Raw genomic sequence first — 20,444 nt, forward strand, 5'->3', positions numbered from 1 at the left:
TTATACTTATTACCAATTAGGCTACTTTGAATCTCAATTTCAAATTTCCAATAAACATAGTTTTCTACTTAATCAACAATTTCAATGCCCCAGAAGATGTTGATAAACTGCTTGAAAGGATATTTACCATATACCAAACATTAGGTATCAAAATAAACAGGCGTTGAATGTAGGTAAGGTTTTGTATCAATTAGCATTTCCAAATCATCATAATTTTATCTGTAATGGATATAATTTATTTATTTTTTTACGCTATTTGTATTTTATTTAATTTACTTATGAATCGATGGAGTACTCTGGATGAGTAAGTCGAGTGTATCATTTTTTTGGGTGATTTTTATGCTTCGTATTTATTCAATGATATGGGAATTTATCGGTTGGTTTCCATTCAATTTAATATTGTGAAAAACTCTGAGTTGGTTTTTTCTTTCATATCCTCACGACCTCACCTATTTATGCATATGATTTCATAGCAAATCATGATGCAATTGTATTTTGTTGAAGATTGAGTCCATTATTATGTGTTACATTTAATTTGGTAGGCTTTTCCGTACCATTTTTCGTGGCTACACAAACACAAGTACAGAACTGCAGTAATAAACAGTAGGACAATTTAGGATCAACAAACTAAAGATGTATGGAGGTTCTTCTTTGATTCTTGCAATTTAATTCCTCTGATAATAAACCACTAATTGGAATCGTTTATACAATCACTAGTTTGAGCCGTTGTCATAATTCATTAATAAAATCAATGTCATTCAGTTTGTGATGATAAAGTGTTTGATTATAGTTCCACATATTTTGCTATAATAACTTGTTCTACATTTTTGCAATATATTTGAATTATTTTTTGGTTTTAATTGTGTAACATGAAAAATTTCTTCATTGATTTTATTTTCATTAGGCACAATGGTGAATACAAGAGCGAGTGCAAGTAAAAAGCGGGGACGTAAACCATTTGTACAGGGGTCCAATGATACTGTAGCCGATACAAACGATTGGTTTAATTCAGTTGTGGCTAATTGCAATGGAAAATTGTTTAAATTTTTGTTTTCTGAATCTTATCATACCCAGGGTATTATAGTATGTTTCAGTTCACACTTTTATTTTATTTTTGCTTACTTAATTCAGCTTTTGTTATTGGAGTGGTATACTGATTTTTATTTGTTTTTATTTATTTTACCCACGTAGAATGTTCCTTTGGATTTTGCTAAAGAACATTTTGGTTCGTTCTCTAAATCTACTGGGGTCGTCGTGCAAGTTTATGATGATAAGTTCAAAGCAAAATTGAAGATTCGAAGAAAAGATAATAAGCTTATTCAATGTTTCATTAAGAATGGAGTTGATAAGCTTATTGATGCCTATGAAGTACATGTTAATGAAGGTGCTCTCGTTAGGTATCGACACGGGGACTGTATTGTGTTTGACGTAAAATTGCAGCTCAGTTGTGATATTTGATAAGTTTTCGTATTGATATCATAAGATAGTAGTTTATGAATATTGTATCTAGGTATGGTTTGTTGTCGTCGAATAAGATTCGTTAAAATGGCCGTTTGAACAGACCATACTTAACTTTAATATTCTACTTAATATGCTATATATGTAAGTCGTTTTTGTGGTTATTCCCCATGGAATTATGAATAATGTGTAAACCTTATTAAATGATTTATCTCACCTTAAACATTGTTGCCTCTCCCATTCGCACCTCGTATGTGATTTTCATTTAAACATTGCTGTTCTGAAAAGGTAAGTGGGTAATACCCCAGTTATTATTTAATCCCCCCATTTATTTTACATAATTTAGGCTTTAATTTAAACAATATAGAATACATTCGTCACTCAATATTTTAATAATATTGTTGGAACCAAACACACCTAAAATCAAAAGCATTAAGCATTACATGTAAGGGGAAAATATAGGACTGTCGTATTGGGTAAATACTTCCCATTAGCTAAAGTGTCCTCATTATAACAATTAAGTCAACCAAACAAATAGATTTAATAGGGACTTTATTTATTATCTTAACAACTATGAGTCTATGACATTTGAGTGTTGTTGAGTAAGGAAGGCGATTAAATAAAGGGGTTGGGTACGTATTATTTGTATGGATTCAAATAATCCAATTTATCATGACTTTGTTGAAGTTTGAGTACGTATCCTTAACAATTCAAATACCTTAAGGAAGCCCAGCCCAAAAAAGATAAAAGAAGTACATGTATTGCTGTCAAATAAGATACTTGAAGTACATGAATGGGCCAAAGGAATTAAGGCCGGTGATTCAGTGTTCGTATCTGCATTTGGCCCAAATCGGCCACATTTTTACTTATTATTCACCTAGATGTAAGATTGTAGGAGGACTACTATATGCTGTGTTACATATGGATTGCATATTTGCATGCATGGTATTATATATTCTAATCTAACTACTGTGGTATTATATACTCTACTCTGTATCATGTATGATGTCATGTTTAAAGTTATATGTGAATGTAAGATTCATATAGTGTTGTTCCTGCGGTGTCCTAGGGTCGGCAAAACTCAAACCAAATAAGCAAGCAAAACATACATAAAAAGAGCTTCCATAGTTCCATACTGGACGGGACACTCAGTATAATATAAAGCAATCCATCGGTTACCATAAATGACGGCTAGCTTGGATAAATGACAATAGTACTTAATTGTACACAAATATAACACGTACATAACTCGATACACAACTCACGGATATGTGGACGAGTTCTCTATCTTACAAAAGGGTCACTTGTCCGTGTCCTGATCCGACCTGCCAGTCGTTTTGGAACCAACGTGTTTTGATTTCCCCCGATATGAACATAAGTCATAATGCCTTCTTCTTTCCCTACTGGTGGAAACCAAATTGGAGACGTGCTAATAAGAAATAAAATATACAAACCGGTAAGATTAGTAACTACAATCATAACCAAATTATACCTACAAACTTAATCTAATACAACGGGCATATGCACAATTACTCACCCGATACATTGGAAATTCGGAGGGACCAGATGTATCCCGGGCTTGTTTAGGGTGCTTTTCGCCATAGGCAACATCTAGCAGCTACACAACCACGTGACTGTCGTTTGTGAGAAAAAACATTCAAGATAGTCATTTAAAAGCGTGACCAAAACTGTGACTTACCCCTAATTTGCCGTAGTCACCAGATTTAACACGGTCAAGCTTCCTTGCACTGCCTATACGCTTCATGTCCCAAGCCTTAATTCGCGGAAATGTACCCCATTGGACGGGATTCAAATTGAGCCGGTCAAGGTAAAATATCTAACCATGCACATGAAATACACTAATCAGGTAAGTAGACATGTACATTACTAACATCAGGCATTACTAACATCAGGCAACTACATTTTAAGACACATAGTTAAGTATCAGAACTTACTACACCAAATATTGCGCATCCACCACAACCTCCTGCAAACCCATTTGCATAAAAGCGTCTAGCAAAGCTTGCTACATTTTCCATAAATTTATTTAACACCAATTCACACCAATCGTATTGAATACAATCCATTGCACAACTAACAGCAGGTAACAATTCGTGCGCGAGTCTTGGTGATTGGGTCGGACATAACACCATTTGAAGAGCAACTATCAAGAACAAGGTCTTAAATTCTTCTTCCTGATCGTCTCCAAAATGACCCTCTAACTTATCCATCAACTCTACCGTTACAGGTATGCCCACAGACGTATAAGTCCGACCATATTGTGTAGCTGGTTTGGTCTCCCAAGTTCTACCGTACTTTAATAATATGTTCTGGACAACCCCCCTAACTTCGTCGGTCATAGTCTTTGTTGAAGGAATGGTCTTTGTTCCACACGGGATGCCTAAAACCCAACGAACTTGATTCTTGGAAAAGGGAACAAAACGACCGTCTGTTCCGATTAACAGCTGATTTATGGGATCAATTCTCGTCATAATCCAATATGCTAACTGACGATGTAAATGCATCTGTGAGGCAAGATGGAGAAGTCCCCCAAAACCCATCTCACAAACCCAATTAGTTCTCCTCTCATCAAATTTCTGGCATATTCTTCCAAACGACTCTACCCGACAATTCATGTTTGGAGGCTGACATATGGATAAATAAATTAAACACATGAAAATCACACCAATATAGACAGTTGATTCATATCATTATGTGAATTGATCGTATTAAGTAATAATTAACTCACTCTCCGACTAGCCTTTGAATACTCGTGGATGACTTGTCCTCTTGATTTTACGTAACCCCCTACAGTTAATGAATCATCCTATATGACAAAAATTGAAATTAATTTAACATACACCTTAACGCATCTACTTTTACCCAATACACAACACACGTTTGTATATCTATACCTTAAACAATTCTGGGCATAATTCTACAGTCTTTTGATGAAATCCAACTGGTGATGCCTGCGTTAACACATTTTCAGTGCATAAACTTGGAAATAGTTTTTGTACACAACCAATTCTGGAAGGAGGTACAAATTCATACCTCTACCAGGAAAACAAACTTTAACAATTGGTGAACATAATATGAATAGCAATTGAAATTTCCCTTTACAAACGGAATTCATTTGATTAATTAATTAAATCAAGAGAATTTACGATTTAACAAATCCAAGCATCTGATTTAAACAATTACTCTCATAGTTGGAATGCCGTCATGCATGTACTGTATCAGATCAAATTGATAATTAATTACATACTTACAGTGTCGTGTTCCCAATTTTGTTGCACAGAATCTTCTTCATCGGAGCTCACATATGCTGAGCATTTCCCATTGTTGGACAGGGACCTCTTACCAAGACCTGAGCTTGACATCTGAACCGGAAAAAATTGAATTAACAATGAAACAAAGTAATAATGACGGCATAAACAATTAGGAACACACAGAGAATGCCGCTATTGATCAATAGACATGTGAGCAGACAAATTGTACATGAATATCCCTTAGTAAGCAATGCGAATTGACAATTATAACCCTTGATTGCCATAATATGCAAATCAGGAAGATTGACCTGAATTAGCCGATTGTTAAGTGAGTTTTTTTGATGCATATTGAATGAGTGAATACAAATGAAATTAGTTAACTTGTATCATATTTTACTGTGCTTTTTGTGTTTATCTTGTATGTACTTTTATGGGTTTAAGCATTGTGAGTAGCTCACAAATATTCATTGTGTAATATTTTATATGCTTGTGTTTTTAAGGATTCAAGGGTTTTTATTTTTCAGTGTAAAATGTGATTATATTAAGGAATTTGTTGGTCAATTGCACTACTTTTAAGGTTTTAATAATTGTTAGGGTTTGAAATTTATGTATGAGAGGAAGTGCTGACTGACTACTGAGAGGTTGGGTTGTCTGTATGAGAGGATATGCTGACTGGCTGCTGAGAGTTTGGGTTGTGTGTATGAGAGGAGGTGCTGATTGCTGAGGGTTTATCGATTTGATGGAGTGATTCAGTTGAGTCCTACACCGAGTTGAAAAAGAAAGGGGCGGTGTTTTGGGTTGTGTTCTTGTGTATGCTGGTGATTTTGAAATTTGGTGGGTTGATGTTTCTGCGTTTTGGGTTTTGTTGATGCAGTAATAAAAGATGAGGTTTTTGAGTTATTAGCAAAGTAAGGGGAAAATATCATTTTGTGTCTTGAGTCCTTAATTTTGACTTGGTTTTGCTTTTCTGCTAGGAATTGGGTCAGAAAAACTGAGTAACTAAGCAATACAGAGAGAAATTAGCAAGCCAAAGATGGATTGTATTGCAAGTCAGAGAAACTACAATACAACTCCTTTCTTTTGAGAGGAAAGGATGCTCGCCCAAGGAATGAATTCCACAATAATTTTCTAGATACATTCCCCCTTCACAATCCTTCCTTAAATACTCAAAAATAACTAACAAGCAGAAATAACAAACTCAGCACACAAAACTAGGACCAACAAACTTATTCCCTTGATTACTGATTTACCCCTCCCTGTAACTAACTTCGAGCTCAAAATTCCAGCTCACTCTCTCTTATCAGGCCCTTGTTTGGGCTTCCTCCTTGCATATGTGAAGCGCACCTTAGGTCTGGGCTGGTCTCTTGCATTTTCCTTGTATAGTGAGGATTGATTTACTTCGTTTGTAGTTAAATCATGATTACTATTGCTTTGGGTTATTGAAATGGTATTCTCGAATACAATACAGTACTTGTTTGTTTAAGTCTCTTGAGTGAATTGAATGTTATTAATCGGTCTATTTTTGTATTTCATCTTTTGTTGCTTGGCTTTTTGCAATTTTTGCTTTTGATTGCGGGTAGGTTGTCAGTCTTGGCCTTTGTCCTTAGAAGTTTTATTGAGTGAAAGTCTTGATTGCTGATCATATGGAGTGTACTATTAAGATTGCAGTTTGGATTTTTTAAACTAATGTATCAGAATATTCACTATGATTATTAAATAGGGGCTTGTAAACTGTGTTGTTCAGGCTGTACTCATTGGCTTTAATACTTTGTGCTGAAGGTTTTAATGTTTTTTCTTCAGCAGTTTTAGTGAAGTGTATCATCCCGCTTCAACTGGCTGACATGATTTGTGATTTTAAGCACTGATTTCTTGCTTGGCTTGAAGTATTAAGTTTCAGTTACTAGGTGCACTAATGTGAGTATCGGCAACAATCAACTTGCTTCTTTTCCTAACCTCGAAAGAAAAATGGAATACTTCATAAATGTTTGAAACACGTACTTTAAAAGTTTGGACAACATAAGTATATCTCTAATTCTCCGGTGGTTTAAATAATTAAAAATTAAAATGAAAAAAGGTAAGTGATCATTGATCTGCCATAATATTTCAGATTAATGATTGCGAATTTACAATTATTAGTAGTTTATGATATTCATACATGGTAGTATACTTTGAAGAAGGTTAGCTGTTTTCTGGTTAAAGGCATAAGATTTGTTTTGTGCAATTAGACCCAAATATTTTAAGTGTTATTGCCTGCTTGTGTGCCTATATACTTAGAGTTAGGGGTCATGTAAATATGTACCGCTCTATGTGCTGTATGATATTTTATGCTTGGTGATGCGTTCTTGGTTTTGTATAATAATAGTTTGACAAATCAAGTTTGAGGTTAAATCTATTATAACCCGAAAGGAAGTTTCATCATTTGTTGCACTTGATATGATTAATTCTCTCATTTGAATATAATTTCTTAAAAATGAAAACAATGCACAATAGTTGTTTGGCCTGTGTGAGATGTAAGCTATCACTCCATTCCATTCCTTTTTGTTTGATCCTTAGTTTTTGGTGGCTGAAGCTTTCTTTTGCATATTCCTTCTTTTTGAGGCATCTACTATGTCTAAATTTTCTATCTAAATGATTAATTCTGTTTTCTGAATTTCTTTATTTTGTTGAATCTTAGATTCTATTTGTCTTTGTATATCAGTAGAGATTAATAGTACATCTGATAGGTGTATTTCAATGCAGCTTCTTTTCCTTCCACTTTCTTCAATGGCCCTCCATAAGATGAAGATATTCAATTCTGTTGCCAGCAAGATTGTGTGCACCATGAAATCTTCTCAACACTTCAGCAAACGTGGATTATGTAGCTTCTACGGTTAGTCAACAGAGGCCAAGAACGTGAACGTCTTCATGAAACAGGGCCCGCAGAAATCCTTGGAGTCGTGGGAAGAAGATGGGTCGCTTTGATTTCGGTTTGATGTTCCAGGAGTCCCAAAAGAGAAAGTGAAGCTGGAGGTTGTAGGGAATAGATTGTCTTTTGAAGCTGAAGCAGTGAAGAATCCATTTAATGAGGGAATTCGGGTTTACTACTCTTCCATTGATCTGAACCCAATAATGTACAATCTAGCCAAAGTCCAGGTAGAACTACTTCATGGAGTTCTCTACATCGACATTCCTATCCATTCCTCTTCCTAGATTTTATCGTGTCATGAATTTGTGAAATGGTAGCCTATCTTCTATTCATTGTAGTACTTGAAATGTAAATACACAACAAAAATTTTCTGTAATCAGAGTTAAAACTGAAAATTCTGTCTCATAGACCCTATTAGAACCCCAAATTTTATGGTCCTCTTCTAAAACATTTCTTTGGCACATTCTCTGTATTACGAAATAGTAGTTCAGCTCCCCATTGCTGGACTGTTCTTCTTGTACCGTTGTAGGAAATCTTTCAGTCAGCAGCAGTAACCTAATTTGGAAGCTGATGCTGTAAAATGGGAAGAATTTTCGAAATCTGAGTGAAACTGTCTCATACATCAACACCTTATTTTGTATATGATGTTTAACCTGAACCTGTTACCAAATGCAGTGCCATTTTAATTTATGTTTCCTGCATAAAGTAATGGTTTTTTAGCTTTCAATGTTATGATTAGTATCGTATGTTTGTCTGACCAAGAAGTATATATGGCTCGTATAATACTTTGTATTATGTTACGTTACTGTCAGTTTTGTGTAACATATGAATATATGAACATGTGCAATTAAAAAACATGCGCAAGAGTCGTTCCATAGAGAAACACACAAGCAAGTTCGTGGAAATACTATTTTATTCATCGCGCTGACTTGCTTTGAAATGGTCTTCAGTCTTCACTACACAGATGTGTCTTTACTTTGTGGAACCTTGGAATTCTATTATATTTATTCCAGTTTTCCTTGGAAATATTTTTTATTCTTCACTTACAATACAAATGGACAGGGACGAGAAACTTCGTGGAAGAAGGATATTAATCTTCAATTATTGGAGTCATATTGTTGAGGGAGTCATCATATAGCAGCAGCATTGGTATTACGTTCAGTCAACCAGATTGTTAAGCTATTGGCATCTTAACCCAAGTTCTTCTGACACAAAAATGGACATTGGCACAATTCTGTCTGCTGCTCAAACACTCTTTGCAGCGTTGAATTGCTCGGAATTGAAAGACATATGCTCAATTTTTGGCTACAAATCCCAACTTAATGACCTCCAAAACACCGTTCAGACCATTAAAATTGTGCTCAGCAAGGCAGAGGCCAAGCAAGAGCTCCCTGATGAAGAGCAGCACTATGTTGAGGAACTCAAGGATGCAGTCTATGAAGCAGATGATCTGCTTGATGAATTCATCACTCTTATCGAGCAGAAGAAGATCACAGACAATGACAAGAAGGTACGTCTCTTGACTGTTTTCAAGAAGTTGGGTGTTGCTCATAAGATGTCTCGAGGGGTTAAGAAGATCAAGCAGAAGTTGGATGTTATAGTTTACAACAATCAGTTTAGATTTCAGATTGATCATGAGCCTATCAGGAAGAGAAGGGCCGAGACATGCTCTTATGTGTATGCAGTTGATATAATAGGAAGAGAGGACGATTTGGAGAACATTGTAAAGTTGTTGCTGGATTCCAATGTCCAACAAGAACTCTCTTTTATTACTATTGTAGGGATCGGAGGATTGGGAAAAACTGCTCTGGCTCAACTTGTGTTTAATGATGAAAGAGTCAGAAAAGCATTTAAATCACGGTTGTGGACTTGTGTTGCTGATCAAGATCATAAACAATTGGATATAGAGGGGATTCTTGGTAAGATTCTAGCTTCAGCTACTGGCCAGAAGAATGAAGGCTCCACCTCAGAATCAGTACAGAACCAGCTCCGAGAACTACTAGCAAGCAATAAATATTTGCTTGTGTTAGATGATGTTTGGACTGAGCACTGTGATCAGTGGCGTACTCTGGTACGATATCTGATTGGAGGACAAAGTGGAAGTAGGATTGTGGTGACTACACGTTCGAAAGAGACAGCAAGAATTGTAGGAGATGGTCCAATGTATGAATTGCAAGGGTTGTCAAAGGTAAATTCATGGAAGTTATTTCAAAAAGCAGCTTTTGGATCAGAGAAATTAAATCACTCAGAGAACTTGGTCAAGATTGGGCAAGAGATTGTTGAACGATGTGCTCGAAACCCTCTTGCTATTAGAGTGGTTGGAAGTTTTCTGTTTGGCCAAAACGAGAGCAACTGGCAATCATTTCTGGAAATTGGATTAGCCAACTTCAGAGAGAGTCGTGATGACATTACACCTATATTGTTGCTGAGTTACCATCATCTTGAGTCTCCAATAAAGTGCTGCTTTAGTTATTGTGCATTGTTTCCCAAAGATTTTGAGATAGGGAAAGAGATGTTGATAAGCCTTTGGATGGCACAGGGCTATATTGTGCCATTAGATAAAGGTCAAAGTATCGAAAATGCCGGTGAAGAATATTTTTCAATTTTGTTGCGGAGATGTTTTTTCCAAGATGTTAAGAAGAATGAAGATGGTGAGATCAACTCATGTAAGATACATGATCTGATGCATGACATTGCTCAAAAAGTCACAAAGGAGGAGATTTCTGCAAAAACAGTTGGCATTGGTGGTCTGGATAAAAAAGTTCGCCATTTATCTTTTGACAGAAGTGCATTTGCAAATTACTCTTTCAAGAACACCCATATTCGCTCCTTTCTTAATGTTAACGATGATTTCCAGTTTGTCAACATGGAGCAGTTGCTACCAGTGAAGGCTTTAGTAGCAAGTTGCAAGTGCTTAAGGGCATTGGACCTGTCTGGGCTAAATATCAAAAGCTTACCAAGCTCGATGGGTAATTTGTTGCACTTAAGGTATCTAGACCTCTCATTTAATGGGGAACTGGACGAGCTCCCTGGGTCAATCACAAAACTGTACAACCTACAAACCCTTAAACTAAGGGAATGTTTTTTACTCAAAGAGTTGCCAAAACACTTGAGTAGATTAGTTAACCTTAGGATCTTAGATACATGGGGTTGCTACAGCCTGACTTTCATGCCTCGGGGCATGGGTAAGCTGACTCACCTTCACACGCTAAGTAAGTTTATAGTGGGTGGTGTAGGGGGTGGTTCAAGTTGGGAGCAATGGTATGATGGGATGGAAGACCTGAAGGCTCTTAACAACCTGAAAAATGATCTTGAAATTCATATCAAGTGGCCCCGAAAAGGTACTAATGCTGTCAAGCAAGAAGGTTCTGGTAGGAGTGTGGTAAATGTATTGAGGAATAAGAAACACATCAAGCACATTAGGTTTAATTTTATAGATGAGGAGGCTGATGGAAGTGTAGTCATTGATGAGGAAGCAAGATTGCGATTGATGGAAGAGCTGCAGCCACATTCGAAGCTCAAGGGGTTAGAAATGTTGGAATACCATGGTGTGAAACTGCCTGATTGGGCAATTGATAATAACATGGTAAAATCTCTCCCGTATCTTGTAAAGCTTCATCTTGAAGGTTGCAAGGACTTGGAGCAAGTGCCACGCTTAGGTAAATTGCAACATCTGAAGGTGCTCTCGCTTTTATCATTAGAAAAATTGGAGTATATAGAAGATGTTAATCCCCAGGCTTCTGTGGCTGGATCGTTGGCAGCAGAAGAACCACCATATCTTCCTTCCCTAGAGCAACTTTGGCTAAAAAACTTGCCCAAGTTGAAAGGATGGATGAAATCAGGGGTGGAGTTGGGTGATGTTCGTCTTTCTCAATTGAAGTCATTGGTTATAGACAAATGCCCAGAACTTACATGGATTCTGCTGAGTCCTATCCTAGAGGATCTGACTGTTTATTCATTCAATGAAAGACTGATGCTGATGAGAAGCCATGAAGTTTCAGGTAGTCCTCTCTCATTTCCTTCCCGTTTGAACGTTGACATTCCCTCTTCATCACAGTCAATTGACCCTGGAAGTTCAAGTAATAATTACAGTAGTAACATTCTGAAATTAAGGGCAGTGGAAACAGACAATGTGGCCTGGCTAAACTCACTGCCAATTGAGGCTTTTCACTGCCTCTCTGAGATGCGCATTAAATATGATAAAGCGGTGGAGAGTTTGGCTGAACTTGGGGTGATTCTCCATAGCTGCTCATCTTCCTTGCGATCCTTGATCATTCATGATTGCCACAAACTAAATACTTTGTATGGAGGATTGGAGCACCTCACTGCACTGGAGAAGCTACGGATATCTGCATGTCATAACCTGAGGCTATCAGAAGAAGTTACACAGAATGGTACTGGCACACCGTGGCCATCCCTTCATCAGAGCCTTCGTTACTTGCACTTGTGGGACATGCCGCAGCTCATAAATCTACCCAACTCTATGCAGTACTTAACTGCCCTTGAAATTTCAACGTGCAAACAGCTGGAATCATTGCCCATATGGATTTCAAAACTCACCTCTCTCAAGCAACTTCGGGTTTCAGGGTGTTCAGCTAGCCTGGAGAGAAGATGCCAAAGTAACCCAATAGGAGAGGATTGGCCCAACATTAAACATATCCCTACCATTGTAGTCCGAAAAGCACTAGACAGCTAATTATTAGCGACCTGTAATGACTGTGTCGAGTGGAAGGGAACATTCTTTTCATTTCATGTAAAGTTACCAAGTAACGATTAGATTAATAAACACATTCTTGTAGTTATCTGTAATTCATCTGTTGCTGCTGTCCTATCATTGTTATTATCTTATTTTCTGTTTTCAGAAATCAGTGGTAATATTGAACTCTGTCTCAAAAATCTGTTTCCTGATGCAGTCCATGTCGATTTTATGTATACTTAGGTGTTGGCAAAAGCAAGCAATACAATTTATTCATTTGAAAAGCTGTAGTTAGAAACTATTGAGAGTTCTCATTGAGTGTCAGTGAATATACTGGTGTACGGATGTACCCGCTCTTATATCTATCAGACTTTTATTTTGGCTGAAGATTGAAAGGAAAACAATAGACCATTGACCTTTTGCTAAAAATCAGGCACAAAATTAATAGAGATATATTTCTGTGAAAAGTAAAATGGTATGAATTTGTTATATTGCAATATGGGATGTTTTCATGTTTATATGAATTGATTCTGAGCTAGAACGCCTGAAGTAAAACAGGTGAGTACCTTTAAATTCTAGTATAAATTGCTCTGGCTCGGTTTTTCCTGTCAAAGAAACGTGATTTAACAAGTCCCGCACTTATTAATTAATCACTACAATTTTTATGCACAATTATGTAGTCATGTACAGATGTACTAGTATAAGGTAACAGTTCATAAAATTCAAAGTATACATCTTTCTTTCTAGCAGATTGAACAACAAGATGTGTAGCCAAATCTCTCCTCTTCTAGATATGTGTGCACTAAGCCACTGTTCTATATATGCCTGAGCATGTGGCCTGGGTAGGCTGTTTGTCTTGTTTATGGCTTTGAAGCTTATGCTAAGCATTGACGCGACAAGTTTGATCGGGCAACATGGCTGTGAGAAGTTGAGAACTAATAATCTAATATGGCCTCTTAGTTATTAGGCTTTAGCTAGTCTGTTAAACCAAATACTTATCATTTAAAGTAAGCACATAAATACAGAATGCACATTTTAGAAAGAAAGAAAAAAAAACCCTTATGTTAACAACTTAGAAGTACAGTGATCGCATTATTATTATAAGACTGTTTAAATAAGATTGTAAAATTATTATTTATTATTTTTTTACAGAAGATTGTATTTAGGTTGAAATTCAGTAGTATATTACAACAAGGCTCCAATTGAAGTGTAGTTATTTTATATAACAAAATCTTACTCCTCCTTAACAACTAAGTCGTTGTAGTATAGTGGTAAGTATTCCCGCCTGTCACGCGGGTGACCCGGGTTCGATCCCCGGCAACGGCGCTTTTTTTTTAAAAATAAATTTATGTCATTATTCAGTATACAAATAAGTGAATAACCACATGCAAAATTACAAACACTGATAAAACGATCTAATCAACTCCTCGAACAGTTAAACATAACTTTTAATTCATAAAAACTTTTTATCTTAATTTAAGAAGTGCAATGAATAATATATCCGGGTTCGATCCCTGGCAGCAACGGCGTAAATCAAGAAGTGGAATAATAAAGGGAAGCATAAAGGAGGTGATTCCAAGCATCAGGCACACCAGGAAGACACCAATGACTACAATCAGGAAGTCTATGTCTACCAATTCCATAAACTCCAGGATGTCCATCTCTTCTTAATTGAGAAAGTGGTGTTACTCTTAACAATTCTACTGGCTTTTCCATTTTCTTAATCACCTTTTCTACTATCCTTTCTGCTGGGTGTTCTTCAACTACTCCATTGTTTGTTGCTCCTAGTAGCGGTCGCTTTACTCCTATACATGTTCTTGCATTTGGGGCTGTCCAGTTCAGGGCACTGCAACACATACAACACGGCTTTGATCAGCATGTATAAAGGTAGTAATTCAGTAATCAGATCAAAAGTCTAATAAAAGCAGAGTTTGCAAGAGAAATTGTCTTACTTCATATGATCAGGGGAGACTCCTTGAAAAAACACCCTGATATCTGAAGAGCTCAAATGTAAGTCTACCCATCTAGTCCATGTCTTCAATCCCTTTTCGTATGCAACGAGTCGGTCCATGTCTTTGTACAATTTATTCCCATCTTCAATGAAATCCCACCTGTTTTTTATCCAAACATACAAATTACTTGCAAATTAAATTTCTTAACCTTATGCAAAATTGATACAAAATAATAATGTGTTTGTAGAAATTCATTCTGTTTTGGTACTTACGGTTGTTTCCTTCCGGTATGAAGCCACCAATGCCAAGTGTTGAAGATCAAAATGTCGAAACCCTTCCACGATTTACCTTGGCTCACTGAATTGAGGACTAATACTCTGCCAGCCTTCTTATTCACAATCTTTATAAGAAATCCGTCTCTCAACAACGTCAATGATGTGTTGTAGTCCTGCATCCGTGCATATGTATACATAATAAGGAATCTGTTTCTTGTTCCCTAATGATACGAAGGATTTTTCGTACACAAAATTTCTATTTAAGACCGTCCCAAAACAATAGCCAAGTAAACACCACATCAATCTACCTTGAAGTTTAGGTCATACAAAATGATTAATGGACAAAGTTACATTAATAGAAAGTAAACTAACCGGGAAAGTGAACTCGGAGAGGCCTCCACTCCTAGCTATGGTGTACTTAGATTCTGGCACGGCGGTGTGGAGCATGCATGCTAGAGATTGCCATTGATTTAGGCTTATTGAATCTCCCACAAATAGTATTTTCTTCCCTCTTAATCTTTTTAAAAAATCAGCACCATCAAACCTAAAAAAGTTGAGTATAAAAAAAAGGTCATCAATTGTTCTAGAAAGTAAAATATATATCCTAATGCAATATATTATGAGTACTAAACAAATCATTATGAAAACATGCCATAATAACTTCATTTGGGTCTTATTGATTGTCACGTTACTAGTTCAAAAATGAATACGTGACAAAAGAAACTCGGCCTTTAAGGCGAATGTTACCTTGGAAAGAAGCAATGAGAAGGCTTCCATCTAAACTTGAGATAATTTTTGTCAGGTCTTCCATTTTTTTCACAACCAAATTGTTTCTCAAAGAAGGGACAACTTAATGCATCATAAAGAGGATATGAACTATCATAAACCCATTTTCCTGTATATAAATCACATGAGTTTTTACTAATCTCTTTCTTTCTTCTAGTAATATTCCAATTTTGCCCTTCTCCACTCAACACCATAACCAGCAGAAGAAGCATAGCAAAAGCAGTTGAGCTCTTCATGATGAAGAATGAGTTGGTTATGAGTTGCAAATGGTGTGAAAAGTTGGGCATTTAAAGTGGTTAATTATATTAATGGGTGGTTATTTTTTTTAATTACAAAGTAAAAAATAAATACATTAAAAAAATAAAATAAAATAAAAGTTAGTGGGTGGTTATATTAAGGGTAGTGTACTATACACAAGAAAAATCATAGGGAAAAAATATATTTTGAAGTTTACATATTATCGAATATTAAAATAAGTAAAATATATTACGAGCATAATTTATCTCGTGTATTAACATTGGTACATTCTAATATAGGGTATGGAAAAGTACATGTATGTTGTTTAGCTACCGTGTGCGAGTGAAGTGAAGCAAGTAATGGATGAGAAACTGAGGGAGAGAAAAAGAATGTGTGTTAACTGCTTAATTAGTTTAGATGATGAAGATGGATGGCAACTCTTAGCTTACTTTAATACCATTTAGTTCATAAGAGAATTATAATAAATTGATCCAAGAGTGCATATTTTTATGAGATGGTAGATTGGGGTAAGCTTTAATTTGCATGTTTGAGTTGTTTTATTTGAAGGGCCGCTTTCAGTTTCAACAAAACTGCTAGAGCTATGTTTTCCTTAGGACTCTATTGAGAGAGCCAAGCTGTTTCGCTACGAACACTAATTGATAAGTGACTAAACATGAACATATCCCGTTTACTCGAATTGTCATCTCTTTTTTTTTAACTCAGAAAACAACTTAGATCACATTTTTTTCAAGTAGCTTAGTAGTTAATGGCTAACATAGGTAGTAGTAATGCAATGTGAGCAAAAAAGGACAATTTTTAAAAGTATAGACCATGTATTAAACAGTGCAAGCTGTAGATGTAATCTTGATAAATTAATGTGTAATAAACACATTGACATCACTTTGAGTGAATGATCGACGGTAACAATAATATTTTAGTTTGTTTTTGCTGTATTTTTAAAATCATAACATACTTGAGCTTAAAAGTTAATAAGATGCTAATAACGCTACAAAGAACAGGGTAACATAACACTACATAAGGGTACACATATATAGTAATACGTAGTGTTGTCCGTCATCTTTGATATATACGTACAATACAGGTATATATAAGGGTACATATAGATATATCTTTTTTTATGGTACGACGAATGGACTTGACCCCTCAAGGGTCATCTCAAACACATGATAGCAGTCCAGGCCTTTGAAAAGTAGGGGTGTAAAGCTAGATCAAGCAACCTTTGTAACGACTTTGATATATATACATACAACGATATTGAGGGTAAATAGAATCTTCCGTGCTCATATGTGAGTCCTTTGTTTCCAAATCATCGGTCTCAGAGTTTTGGGATTGTGACGTGAAGTATCCCCTCCCTGCATCAAAATGAAGTTAATGATGAATATATAAGAACATACTGATAAATTGTAGTATCATCAAGAGTATGGTGCTCTTTTAGTTCCCTAAAAATGGTCTTATACTTACACAAGCTCTGCAGACACAGAGTTCTTGTTAGCACTAGGTGGAAGTGGCAAAGTGATTTGGTATGGTCCTTGCGCGATTTCCCTCCTGTGGTAAGTGGTGAAAGAATCATTTGAACAACCTCCTGATTTCAGCCACTTCATTGACCGCTTACCTCTCACAATTAAGCTGCAATAAGTAAGACAATGGTTAGATGGTTTATAGAAAACAACATTAACTAAAGACTTGACAGGTTACAAGTGATTAGGTTATGTCATACTTTTTGTCGTCCATCTCCACTCTAATATCATTGATCTCAACCCCAGGAAGCTCAACTGTGATGACATGACTGCGTTTGGATTCAACAATGTTTATCCTTGGCGACCATCCTATCCCTACAGCAGATCGTAGATAATTCAAATCAGAGCAAATGGTATGATTGCTTAATGAGAAAACAATGATTTGTTTTACTCGAGTCTAATACAGCAGTGAAATTTGCAAACTACATACCATTGATTTGAGAAGAAGAAAACCTCTGTCTTGTGCAAGTGCTTTGCTTCTCTTGTGGAGCGACAGATGTGTGGCATTCTGATGCAGGTAACATTTCATCTTGTTTAAAGGATTCAGTTACACCAATATCGGAAAAGTTCAATTCTTCTTGAACAGGTCTAGAATAGAGTGGATCTTTAGAGGCAGGACGAGAAAATAATGGTGATTCAATGACAGTAGTCTTTTTCTCATTTTTACGCCTTGCAGAACAATCTTTGCATTTGGAAACCTGATTTCCCTGGAATATAAAAGAAGGCACAAAATAAGTTAGATTAGATTCAATAACACCTTCTCAGTGTAAGAAAGAGGGGATATAATGTACAACCCCAAAGTTAATCAAACTTGGGATCGGAAGGTGTGTACATTACGTAAAATACCTGTTCAGTAGAATTCAGCATAGCCTGCCTCATAAAATACCCTTGAGAGCCTGATGCTTGCCGCCCAAATAGCATTCTGCTATCAAGCCTTCTAAATGAAGTGCTTATATTGCTGCTGCAGTTCTGAAACATTACATACATTCACATTCTTATTATAACTAATGCATATAAAATGAAATAAAATCAAAATGGAAAGAGAATAGAGAAATCATTCAAAAATTTACATTACAAAGCGAATTTTTGAAGATTAATCAATGAGTTTTATTACTTTTATATCAGCAGTTACTCAGACGCTGTCAATCAACTTTACATCCAAAAATCACTACGAATTTATGGTTTCTTCCATCCACAGTTTGGTAAATTAGTACAGGCAGTTCTATATAGGATTATTTAAGGTCTTATTGGGTTCTTTATCAACATATACTAATCTTGGGGGTTATTGTTTGCCTAATATGAACCCTTTATAGTGAAGTACTACCTCGGTTACAGATTTTTTTTTGTCAAAGTTAGAGAACATTGACCATAAATTTGTCAAATTGTGTAGTCAATATGATGTAAATAATATCATCACTATTTCACTAAGACTTATTATTCCTGTGAAATGTTTTTCTTAGGTTATCAATTATATCGAGTATTTGCCAACACAAAAAGTTTCACAAAATGGTCAATATTTGAACAAAAATTTACCACAAAAATCAATATGGTATACCACTTCAGTAATTTTACTGGTATAAACTGATAAGGGGATTAAGAAATCAAACTATTGAGCAACCTGACAGTATAATGTGAATTGTAAAACGACAATCAAACTCGGATGGCGGTAAATCGGTAATAAAAATGTATTAAACACACTCCTAATTTGTTGAAATTCTATCCAAAAAAATGTTACTCCCTCCGTCTCTTTTTTGCCTTAATACTTCTTTTTAGGATGTCCCTTTGAGATTGTTTCACTACCTTATTTTATTACTTGATAAATATTCTCACTTGCAACATCATATGCACAATTTTGCTTCATTGCTTCATTTCTTAGTCCGAAATTCCGAATTAAAGTGAACAATACTGGAGCGATAATAAAGGGACAGATGGAGTACAGATCAATTAAAGATGAAATCTAATACTAGTAAGTCATGACCAAAGATAGTACTCCCATAGTCCCATATCCCGTTTACTTATTAATCACAATACTTTAACTTTTGCAATATTTACAAACCTTCCTCCAATTATTTTTACTAGCAATTTAAAACAATATAGTATCTTATTAGATCCATTATTTTCAAAATATCACCTTTTTATAATTTTTATATCTTGATTTGATAATCAAATATTGTAAAGAATCAAATGGTTGCAATTAAAAGTTGAACACATGAAGTATAACAAAAACATAAATTAATCATTTGCTAATACACCAAATAAATTAACTAAAAAGGAAAAAAAAAAAAAAAAAGAAAAAAAAGAATTACCAAAGGAATTAAGTGGGTATTAGGTGCAGTGACATCCTCAGTGACAATTCCAGCAGCAAAGTGAGCAGAAATGGTGTTGATCCTACGCCTTATCACTTCACTCTCCATTTTTTTTTTTTTTTTTTTTTGAGTTGGGTTTGAAGGTTTATGAACAGAGGATTTGATGATTGGTGAGAGATGATATAATAGAAGAAAGATCACAAGATTTTTTCTTTCTTTCGGTGTGGCTTGGCGGCTAATATTGATCTCATTTCCTTTTCATTTTTTTCCCCTCTAATTTTTATTTTTTATGGTCACTCACATTACTACGTATTCAATAACTAACAAATTTTTGAAACAAATTCGGTGCACATATTAGATCTTATTAGATTAGGTCCCGAATTATGCATTGTGATTTCATTAAATTTAATCAATAAAAGAAAAAAAATATTAAAAAATAGCATAGATAAAATACACCTATAACACATTTATTATCTTCATATTTTGCGTATATAATGAAATGAAACATGAAATATAATGAAAGAGTCAGATAGACAAATGAATATATTAAAATTACACCTACATGAGTATTTTAAATTGTGTATTACACTTAATGGGCAACAATGCTAACCTCGTTTTGATATTCAGTCAATTTTTTTCCTAAATTATGAAACTATATGAAAGTATTGGAGATACAAATACAAAAATTTAATCAAATTAACTTACATGATTAAATGTATAGATAAAGTGTTTATAATGTTATACTATGTTGCTAAAATCCAAATTCCCATTTAATAATAATTTATGTAGTACAAATCTATTATTCATCATTTTAAATTATATTAATCAATTGAATGAAAAAAATTATGATGTATTAAAAATTTGTCATACAAAGTAATATTTATGGTAAACGGGGTAATAAAAGATACTTTAAAATATATGAAATAATAATATGATAGTTAAATTATACCAAGCTTCTCAAAAAAGATTTTAGCGAAGACTGGAAGATTTTTTTTGGAGGGAAAAAACTACACCAGGAA

The 20,444-nt window shown here is 35.2% G+C and overlaps 3 protein-coding genes and 1 non-coding gene across 4 annotated transcripts; 2 read left to right on the forward strand and 2 right to left on the reverse strand.

The window, feature by feature from the left end:
- The first annotated feature begins 8,851 nt into the window (after positions 1-8,851).
- On the forward strand, positions 8,852-12,331 carry LOC145619810 (putative disease resistance protein RGA1). The gene has a single exon (XM_081674503.1). The coding sequence runs from the start codon at positions 8,852-8,854 to the stop codon at positions 12,329-12,331; it is 3,480 nt and encodes a 1,159-aa protein (XP_081530629.1).
- Positions 12,332-13,585: 1,254 nt separating this feature from the next.
- TRNAD-GUC (transfer RNA aspartic acid (anticodon GUC)) lies at positions 13,586-13,657 on the forward strand. Its single transcript has one exon. It is a non-coding gene; the product is annotated as a tRNA-Asp (tRNA).
- Positions 13,658-13,864: 207 nt separating this feature from the next.
- LOC145619811 (protein trichome birefringence-like 43) lies at positions 13,865-15,580 on the reverse strand. The gene is made up of 5 exons (XM_081674505.1): positions 15,306-15,580; positions 14,931-15,102; positions 14,556-14,731; positions 14,284-14,442; positions 13,865-14,177 (listed from the first exon to the last, which is right to left on the reverse strand). Exons 1-5 carry the CDS (start codon positions 15,578-15,580, stop codon positions 13,865-13,867), a joined length of 1,095 nt encoding a protein of 364 aa, XP_081530631.1.
- Positions 15,581-16,602: 1,022 nt separating this feature from the next.
- LOC145620684 (uncharacterized) lies at positions 16,603-19,720 on the reverse strand. The gene is made up of 6 exons (XM_081675392.1): positions 19,426-19,720; positions 17,966-18,088; positions 17,550-17,826; positions 17,320-17,434; positions 17,064-17,228; positions 16,603-16,954 (listed from the first exon to the last, which is right to left on the reverse strand). The coding sequence occupies exons 1-6, from the start codon at positions 19,531-19,533 to the stop codon at positions 16,918-16,920; spliced, it is 825 nt and encodes a 274-aa protein (XP_081531518.1). The 5' UTR covers positions 19,534-19,720; the 3' UTR covers positions 16,603-16,917.
- Positions 19,721-20,444: the final 724 nt, after the last annotated feature.

The sequence above is a fragment of the Chenopodium album genome, chromosome 27 (genome assembly GCF_948465745.1).
Source record: "Chenopodium album chromosome 27, dcCheAlbu1.1, whole genome shotgun sequence".
NCBI classification, from domain to species: Eukaryota; Viridiplantae; Streptophyta; class Magnoliopsida; order Caryophyllales; family Amaranthaceae; genus Chenopodium; species Chenopodium album.

Bases quoted from the DNA above. Each gene is read 5' to 3' on its own strand.
- LOC145619810 (XM_081674503.1), top strand. From the start codon at position 8,852: ATGGACATTGGCACAATTCTGTCTGCTGCTCAAACACTCTTTGCAGCG.
- LOC145619811 (XM_081674505.1), bottom strand. From the start codon at position 15,580: ATGAAGAGCTCAACTGCTTTTGCTATGCTTCTTCTGCTGGTTATGGTG. The intron at 15,103-15,305 runs GTAACATTCGCC...CAACTTTTTTAG, and splicing joins TCTCATTGCTTCTTTCCAAG to GTTTGATGGTGCTGATTTTT. The intron at 14,443-14,555 runs GTAAGTACCAAA...GATAAAAAACAG, and splicing joins CATACCGGAAGGAAACAACC to GTGGGATTTCATTGAAGATG.
- LOC145620684 (XM_081675392.1), bottom strand. From the start codon at position 19,533: ATGGAGAGTGAAGTGATAAGGCGTAGGATCAACACCATTTCTGCTCAC. The intron at 17,229-17,319 runs GTATGACATAAC...TACTTATTGCAG, and splicing joins GTGGAGATGGACGACAAAAA to CTTAATTGTGAGAGGTAAGC. The intron at 16,955-17,063 runs GTAAGTATAAGA...ATTTTGATGCAG, and splicing joins TCTGTGTCTGCAGAGCTTGT to GGAGGGGATACTTCACGTCA.